Below are 9797 nucleotides of genomic sequence, written 5' to 3'. Positions count from 1 at the left end.
TGCTGGGATTATAGGCGTGTGCCACCATGCCTGGCTGAAAATAACTTTTGATACAGTACTATGTGACTTGTCAATAAGTCAGAAAGGGCTTAAAAACTGGGTGGGTAGCATTGCATACTAAAACTCTCAAGTCCATCTACTTATTTATGCATTTCAGTATTTAAGTCTCTGAAAGCAAAATAGTAATAAAATGTGTTAAGCTATGTCATTCTATTTTTAAGTAATCTAATAATTCTTTTTGCACTACTGGAGATGAAAGCCGGAGGCATTCTACCTCTGAGCTACAGCTACACCCCCAGCCCTATTTTTTATTCTTTATTTTAAAACAGGGTCTCACTGAGTTTCAAAGGACCTCACTAAGTAGCTGAGGATGTCTGTGAGCCGCGATCCTTCTGTCTCAGCTCCCAAATGCTGAGATTGTAAGTGTGCACCACCATGCTCTGTTCTAATTATCTTAATGAAATTTGTTTTTAGTATAATTTTATAACTTATGTAATTATCTTTTAAATTCTTTAATAGTTTTATATTATGTTGATTAATTGTACATGAATAAATTATAATGATACTCAAACTAGGATATTGTTAATTTATAACTTTGTTCTCATAAAAAATTTAATTTTTAAATTTTATGGATAAATTTGATGCATACATATGTGATAGCTTAATCAATGGAATACTTTAAAATATATGAATATTTCATATATTTTTTAAATTTCATGTTTCATATTTAATAAAAATTTCATGAAAAGGACTAAAATAAAAACAAGTCCAGAAATGAGAAGAGAAAAATACAACATTTCTGACCACTAAAAAGACTATCTTTTCAAATATTTGTAAAAATATTATATATATACACATACATAAATGTTATGGTATCTAGATTTAATTGAACAAATTTAAAAGAATGATGTATGTGTTATTTTATTATGGTAATATTTGAAATATGCCAAAAATAACATCCTTTACAATTGTTTAACTTTATGATAAAAAATTTTGATGACTTAAAATCTGAGGCGTTCCTAGTTTCAAAATTTTATTTTAGAGTAAACAGCATCAAAAATCATTTAAGAGTGACTGCCTAAGGCATTACACTTTTAATGTTTGGCAGGGATCATTTGATGGACTCAGACAAAACTCTGAATTAAATTCCAATTAAAACCCAGACTTTGCTTATTCTGTAAACACCTCAACACAAACCATTCTTGTTTTATTTTGGCATTTGCTGCTTCTTGTCCAGCTGGGATCCAAACACACAGAAATGAGAAAAGATTATAAAGTCTTGAGTGACTCATTCAAAGACCTCTATAAACTTTCTGTTCAGACTTCTTTCAGAAAGAATCATTTGGGTGAATTATTCTGATTTGCTTAGCGATTGCAAATTGCAGCCCAGAAAAAAGAAAGATACACAAATGTCAGTGCGAGCCCATCACTGTGGGCCCTGCTCTCCAAAAACCATTTCTCTGTGCTTCTAGTATTAGGGAGCATACAAAGAAACACTTTGAAAACAGACACCATTTGGTCTTCAAGTACTTGATAGCAGCTTTTACCTTTATGTAGAGTATGAGTTCCCTCATAGATTCTAATCTTGGTAGAACAGTCATGCCTAAGTCGTGCACAAAATCAACACCGAAACTGCGACATATTTTTGTCTTTCCATTTTCAAGCTTCATAAAATGAATGATTTGTAGACATGTAACTCATAACTAATCTAATCCCTACTCACAATAATATATCAAAATTTCACTTCAGATCAACCAAGGTCTAAATACTAATGCATTAAAATGAGGCATTTCTACCAATTCAATCTCTCTTACATGTTTCCCACGTGAGCAAAGCTGGAAGTCCAAGCCTATTAAATCGTCCCCTATGACAGAGGCACATACTTCCCCAGCCTTTAAAAAGGCAGAGATCCACCTCTTGCTTACTTGGGGTAGTCAAAGGCTCCTTACCCTTAGTCTGTCCTGGTGTTCTGGGCATCCCTCAGGCTCCAATTATTAATACCTAGATCAATCAATAATCTAATAAGGGCATATTTGCACAAGGGATGCAAATTCTTGTATTCTCCTTTTGAGTCATTTTTATTTAAAGTTCTGAAAGACTACACACTAAAAGGACAAGCCTAGAGAGGAAAACACTCTCTTCTATATCCAGTCTGTTCAACTCTGTGTAGTGTTGCTATTCCATGAAAGAAGACTCAAAATAAATTTCAACCCACTTTTGTGCTTTATCTTTTATATGACTTCAGGTTGTATAATGGATTTATGCTTCCTAAAAGTGTTAAATAAAGTGGAATCACAGATAATTCTCATTGGTTATAACCAGCATAAAAACCTTTATGTGGTGCTGCATGCCTGTAATCCCAGTACGTGGGAGGCTGAGACAGGAGGAGCTCAGGATTAATGACAGCCTCAGCATTTGGCAAGATCCTGTTTCAAAACAAAAAAGGCCCAGAGTTGGAGCTGGAGAGAATGGCCCTGGGTTCAATCCTCAGTACTAACAACAGCAACAACAAAACTCCTGTGTGGATAGAGACATGGCTAGCTCATTCACCACTAAATCCTCAGGGCCTAGTAGCAACTTGCACACAATAAGTACTTAAAAAATAGCTAGGGAACACTAGGGAACAAAAAGTGAAGGGATGGGTGGATCAGAGAATGGGGAATGAGAACTTAGCGTTTTTGGCATCCTCTTCTGATTATTGAGATGTGATCATCTAGCTGTACATTAACCTCCTAAGTGTAGAACAATCAGGAACATAATATCTTGCGTTTTTCTTGAGAATTTCATGCAGACTCTAGAGAGTACCTGCTTCCAGTACACACTAATGTTGTCACTTTAGGCAAATTACTTAAGCTCCCTATGCCTGATCGCTCCTTAGTAAAGGCCCATTTTTCATAGGCCTATTGTGAGACAATGCATGTAGAACTCTTGGCCTGGTTCACAGGAAGCAGCCTCTAATGAAGAATATCACTTTTCCTGTTGCACATAGCTTTCTTATTTCAGATTATGGCATCATACATAGATTAAAACATTGCCAGAATTACTATCTCATTTTTGCAGGTACATACATCGTCATTTCCCTAAGTCATTGCAGTCAAGCCAGCAGCTCTTCCTCTGTGTTGGAACCAGAATATAAAACTGTTGGCACAGCTTAGGATTTAAAGTTGTAAATAACCAGACAAGTCACAGTGTAGTAAAAGAAGGATTTTAGGTTTCTTTGGTGAAACAAAAGCAGATATAAAAAGTTACAAAGATTTTAGATTTTCATTCACAAAAAGTCATTCACATTTTACACTATACACGTTATAATATAAATACAGGAAAGTATTATGTGCATTGTAATGAAAAAGGAAAATAAAAATCTAATAGGTCAACACAGTGTTTTTCTATGCTCTAGAACACCTAAGGGCAGATTACATTTAATACAGGAACCAAAGGAACTTGCTTAGAGACACTGTGTATGATTGTGAGCTAGAGTCATTCCTTTTACGACAAAGGAGGTTTAATGAGAAAAGAATAAATTGGTTCAACCCTTGTCTGCTCTTTTTCTTTATCCTTTATTTTTAAAATTTAAATTAAATTCATCCTAACTGATACTTAAAAACATAAAATGTAATATATTTATGGGGTACTATGTAACGCGCCAATACTTGTGTATATTCTGTAATGTCTAAATCAAGTTACACATCTCTGTCTCCTCACACACTTATATCTATTTGCATCTTTTCTTTTATCTACTTCTCTTAATGTGGCTGTAACTAAAATGAGAGAAAGAGTCCTAAATGCCTTCTTTCCATCAGGTTTTTCTTTAAACATTAAATTAAGTGGATAATGATTCAAAGTCATCTTCAGCAGTCACTTTATTCAAATAGAAGGGAGTAAATGGAGTGGGAAGAGACAAGAAGAAATTTCAGCACATACACTCCACCTAACAGGAAGAAATGCCCACGCTATTTCTACATATACACGCTTGTTTGGAATGGGCAAACACCACTTGCTGAAAGCTATACACTTTTCCGCTCTTTTCATAATAAACACTTGATGCATTCTACCCATCACATTATTTAATCAGGGACAAAGTACTTATATTATATGGTTCCACGCTGTGTGAGCAAAGTATAAAGGCTAACACTGAAAAATAACTAGCATACTATATCAATTTTCAGGTCTTGGGGAAAATAACATCCAATAAATTAAATCAGTATGGCTTACTTCATTTATTTATGTATGCTTCACAGCTGCAGCATTCATACATGAACATTCAAAACTTTATAAAAGATTAAAATGGTTATATATACAAAAAAATTTTTTTGCAAGTGTGTTGTTTTAACAATCCCCCACCCTCCAGAGCCCTCAGTCTATATTCATTTGAAATGCCTTGGTCTGTAACCTTATCAGAGTTAAGTGTTATGAAAGCCATTAAAAAGTAGACCTGGTTGAGTTAATAATTAGCACTTTGACCCCTAAAAAAAATGCTCCTGGTCATAGAAAAGTCCTCCACTCAGGCCTTTCTTGTAAGTGAAGAAATGAGAATGCAGCAAAAAAGAGTTCCATGTTGGAGTTCCCAGGTCCACTGGATCCCATTAGCCAGGCTTGAGCATCATGTGGAAGCAAGCGGAACCGATGGCTGAGATGTGTGCAGTGAAATACAAGATTCTGTTTGCTGGTTGTCCAGTAAAAGCCATCCTCAGTCTTGGCCGACAGTCAAGGAGCAAGTAAAGCCATTTCCAGCCTAAATAAACTATGCAAAAGCAGCCGAACCAATGATTAAAGACCCCAAAGGCTCCATAATCATCATTAAATATGCCTGAACTCAGTGTGACTTTTTATTTTATATACAGGATTAAAAATCAACATTAAATCATCTTATTTACACAGCCATCGGTGCTGAAATTGAGCTTTTTAAATAGTACAGTAGGCTGGTATACATTACGAAATGGTCTGCACCAGAGGCAAATAGAAATCTAAAGAAATTACATAGGCTGGAAATGCTTACTTTCTGCCCTCCTTTTCTTTCATTTTGTTTGCTCTCTTTTCCAATGCCAATACTTCAATTTAAAATGTTTTGGGAGCACAGCAACCCCAAATGACTGGACGGTGGTCCCCAAATCCAAACCAAGTGATAATACTTCTTGAGGTGACAGGAAAGGCACGGCAAGTTAGGACTTTGGCTGAAAGGATGAAAACACATGTTCGCCATTTTAGGGATCAGCGCCTGGACTCCTGCCACCTTCGGCTCCAACGATGATCGTGTTTTGATGTATTTACTGAATTGTCCTTTGCTGATGAGGAATTTTTAAAGTATTTCTTAGAATAAGTCCTTTGGTATGTGGAAGCTACATGGAAGGAAAGAAAGAAAGAAAGAAAACACAACAATATTACTTGCTCCATACCCTAAACTATCAAGACCACAGTGGTAAAATGATGAGGGTGTCTAGTAGTTGTTATAGCATGGTTGTCCATTCTTTCTAAAGGACCACTTACGGTTCATGCAGGTAATTTTAGGCATGGCCCATTTTCCGTTTCCTAGGCACCGGATAGTTGGAAGGTGGCGTTGAATGAAACCATCTTTGCAATGATATCTAATCAATGAATTGATTTCATAACGAGGTTTCATCTTTCCAAAGGTCTTGGCATTTTCTACAACAGGGGGCTGGCCGCAAGCAACTAAGGAAAAGCAAATTGGGTTATTTTCAAATAATCTACTTATTTCAATTAGAATCCATATCTATCTATCCCTAGCTCTCTTTTCTCTTTAAAGTACTAAACCATGCACATTCATTAAGGGCAACCATCTAAAATTAAGAAATTGAAATTGGTCAAGAAAAAAATCAAGTTAAGACTCAGCCTAGTTTGAATCTCAGACTATGTTATCTTGAAGTTTGCTTTATTAAAAAAAGTCATGGACCTACACGATCATACATTTATATATCCATCTGACAGGGCCACTCTTCTGGGGAAAAAAATACAAATTAAAAAGCACCTATCTCATGCCAACAGTGGACTATTGGTATTGTTCTCATCACCATCCCCAGTTTTTATTTATTATTCACCTTCCCTTGGAATGATAATAGATTTTTAACAATATCTATTACCATCACTTCCCTGAAAAAACTTATAATCTATGATAACATCATAGTTTCAAAATATAGAATATACTCCTAAGTATAAACAAAATAGTCTGGGTTTATTTATATTTATATTTTCTTTTCTATCTCCTATATTGAGATAGAGGAAATGAATGACTAGTATTCATGCCTCACTTTTGTAGTTACTGTAACAAATTAAAACTCTTGAAAAGAGCAAATAAGGATAAAGATTGAAATACTTAACTCTCTTTTCAATTTACAATGAAAAATTCTAATCATCAAAAAACTGCAATAGCTGGGTATGGTAATGCATACTTATAATCCCAGTACTTGGGAGGCTGACACAGGAGCATTACAGGTTCACAGCCAGCCTCAGCTACTAAGTGAGGCCCTCTGAAACTTAGTGAGCCCTTGTTTCAAAATAAAGAATAAAATAGGGCTGGAGGTGTAGCTCAGAGGTAGAATGCCCCTGAGTTCAGCCCCCAGTTCTGAAAAAAAAAATGCAATACATAGAAAGAAATTTAAATATATTAAAATATAGAAATAATTTTAAAAGTAAAAATAAAATGAACCTCTCTATTTTGAAATTCAAAAAGTTGGAAAAATTGTTTCAAATAAACTCAACATATTTCTGTTTCACATTAGTGCATTTATTCAAATGATATTTTCAAATTACTGCAAAATTACTATGTTTTTCAGTATATCTATAATGTAACAATTTACATATAATTCTTCCTAAGTGGCATTTATTACCCATAGTTTAAGAATTCTGACATAACGGGCTCATAAGAAAATGTCATTCCATCTCATAATCCATGCAAATCTTCAGTGGGTGAATGAATATCAGAAACCATGGTGCCAAAATGTTCAGATTTTAATTTTCTAATATGAAAAGTTTGTTATTATTAAGCTTATTTACATATTCAGAAGACTGATCTACAACCAAATTCTTTTTGCATTCACAAATTTGGAGTTAACTATAGAGTTTCTTTATTTACTTCTGCTTGGTTTCAATCTCAATACATGCATACAACTTTACTGTAATGTGAAAGCTTACAGTATAGCCCGGATGCTAGCAAATATCAGATATAATCAGACCAAACTGATACGGAAGGTTAAAATGATTAGACAATTTTCGTATGTGATTCTGTGCTTCACTGTTCTAAATTGTTTCATCATTGTGTGGAAAGAAGTGTATGATTTTTTAGAACTCTAAATATATGAAAACTATAAAAAAGCTAAAATAATTCAACAAGTATGGTATTGGAAAGAGCAGGAAAATAGGCCAGAAATACATCTGCACATATATGCTTGATATTTTACAGAAACAACATGGCAAAGCAGTACAGGAAGGAGTTTAAAACTGGACAATTGAATAGTCATATGGAAGAGTACATTTGGTTTCCTACTTCAGAGAATGCATGAAAAAATAAATTCTAGATAGTTTAAATATATAAATAAAAAAGCAAAATAATAAAACCTCTAGAAAAAATATTAGAATACTTTTATGAATTTACAGCAAGTAGAGGTTTCTTAATACGCAAAAGGTTTAAACCATAAATAACATTCAACAAAATTAAGAATTCTGTTCATTAGAAAAAAATTAAGAATTCTGTTCATTAGCCAAAGAAAAACTCAAACACGGAGATGTTTGCAACATTTATAATGTGGCAAGGGATTAAAAACAATAATATAACAAAAAATCTACAAATCAACATGTTAAAAAGTACCAGTTTTCAAAAATAAAAGATGAATAAAAAATGTATTCAAGAAGAGCTTTAAGTGACCCATAATTCTTTAAAAAAGATATTGAGGAAGTAGTATCCAAGAAAATTTTAATTAAATCACAAAAGATAACATTTTATACCCACCAGGTTGGCAAAAATTTCAGTCTGATAAGTCCAAATGCTGGAGAAGATGTGGAGTAACAGGCCCTCAAACACATTGCTGGTGGGAGTATGAATTGGTACAACCACTTTGGAAAATAATTTTGACATTTTCTAGTAAAACTGATGATACATACAGCCTATGATTCAGCAACTTCACTCCTGGAAATATGCCCTTCAGAAATTCACAAAAGTCTAGCAAGAACAAGTTTGAAAATGTCATAGAAACATTGCTTATAGTAGTAAAAACACTGACTATAACCCAAATGTCCATGGACAGGAGAACTGATAAAATGCTGTATAGTCATAAAATATTATACAGCAGCAAAAACAAAAAACATGTAGCCACATGCATCAACACAGATAAGTTTCACAAACATGCTGAACAACGAGAAAAGCAAGGTAAGGAATACAAACGGTATGATACTACTTATATAAAGTACAAAAAAGTTGGGTGTAGTGGTGCACGCTTGTAATCCCAGCACTTGGGAGGCTGAGACAGGAGGATCACACAGGTTCGAAGCCAGCCTCAGCTACTTGGTGAGGCTCACAGCAACTTAGTGAGATCCTGTTTCCAAATAAAGTATAAAATAGGTCTGGAAGTATAGCCCAGAGGTAGAAAAGCCCCTGGGCCAGTACCACAAAAAATAAAATAAACAAAGCACAAAAAAATCGCAAAACTAAACAATTTGTTGTTTAGGGATATAAGAATATGTGATAACATTAAAGGGAAGAGCATGGAAATTAAGTCATCTCTAATGGGAAAATTGAGAGAAAATAAATGGGATTATGAAGTACCTACAATACACTTCAAAAGCGTGTAGATAATATAAATTGAAGTATTCTACTTTTATATGCTTTTCTACATACTATATTCCTTTTGAAAAAGTATATAATAATTCATTAAAAGCAGGACTACTTAGATCTATAGGTTTAAAGGTATCTAAAATATCTAAAAGGAGAAAACACTATAGGAAAAAGACTATAGACATTTATAAAATTCCCCAGAGCAGTGATAAGAAAATAATTGATTGTATATAAATACAAATTAAGCCAGGCTTAGTGGTGCACACCTGTAATCTCAGTTTTTGTGAGACTAAGACAGGAGCATCACAGGTTTGAAGCCAGCCTCAGCAATTTAGTGAGGTCCTCAGCAATTTTGCAAGACCCTGTTTCAAAATAAAAAACAATATAGGGCTGGGGTATAGCTCATGGGTATAAAGTCCCTGGGTTCAATACCCACACCCCCCAAAAAAAAATCAGATGGTAAATAAAATAATGATAGCTTTTCTTGGTTCACAGGGTAGAACCAATGTTTTATAAAACATATTCTTAGTAGGAAATGTAAGGCATACTACTATTTAGGTTGTTGGATTTTTAAAATTTTTTTTGTCTATAGGGCAGGAATTCTCAACCTAAATCAAGTTTACTTCTTCTCTGGCCCTATTTTTGTTCACAGAGACACTTAGCAATCTCTAGAAAAATTTTGGTTGTCACAATGCAAAGGGATGTGAAGGGGAAGAGGATGTTACTGGCATTCAGGATTTCAGCATACAGAAGGCAGCAATGATGTTAACCATTCTCCACTGCACCAGACAGCCTTCCATAGGAAAGAATTATCTGACTCAACACGTCAAGAGTACTGCTGTTGAGAAACCCTACTATAGGAAAAAAATGTTAATAATAGCATAAGAAATATAAGAATGTTAAGACCATAAAATGAAAAGCATGACTCCAGAGACCTTTTGGAAATCTAAGAATGCAAACATGGCATTTGGATAAAGACAGACAGTTGATTAGACTTCTTACACTGTAAAATGAA

General features: G+C 34.2%; 1 protein-coding gene across 4 annotated transcripts in view; it reads right to left on the bottom strand.

Annotated features, from left to right (window-relative positions):
* Positions 1 to 5208: 5208 nt before the first annotated feature.
* VCAN (versican) overlaps positions 5209 to 9797 on the bottom strand; it is a gene marked incomplete at both ends in the record, with an annotated part of 104366 nt that continues 99777 nt past the window's right edge. For all 4 annotated transcript variants that reach the window (XM_080696291.1, XM_080696293.1, XM_080696292.1 and 1 more), the window contains 2 exons: positions 5209 to 5336; positions 5485 to 5667. In XM_080696291.1, the coding sequence (XP_080552417.1) occupies positions 5209 to 5336; positions 5485 to 5667 (311 nt within the window). The remainder of the gene's footprint in view (positions 5337 to 5484; positions 5668 to 9797) is intronic.

The sequence above is a fragment of the Muscardinus avellanarius genome (assembly GCF_963383645.1).
Source record: "Muscardinus avellanarius genome assembly, chromosome: 1".
Classification (NCBI taxonomy): Eukaryota; Metazoa; Chordata; class Mammalia; order Rodentia; family Gliridae; genus Muscardinus; species Muscardinus avellanarius.
The sequence above is the reverse complement of the archived record's forward strand: the minus strand, read 5'-3'. Positions and strand labels throughout refer to the sequence as shown.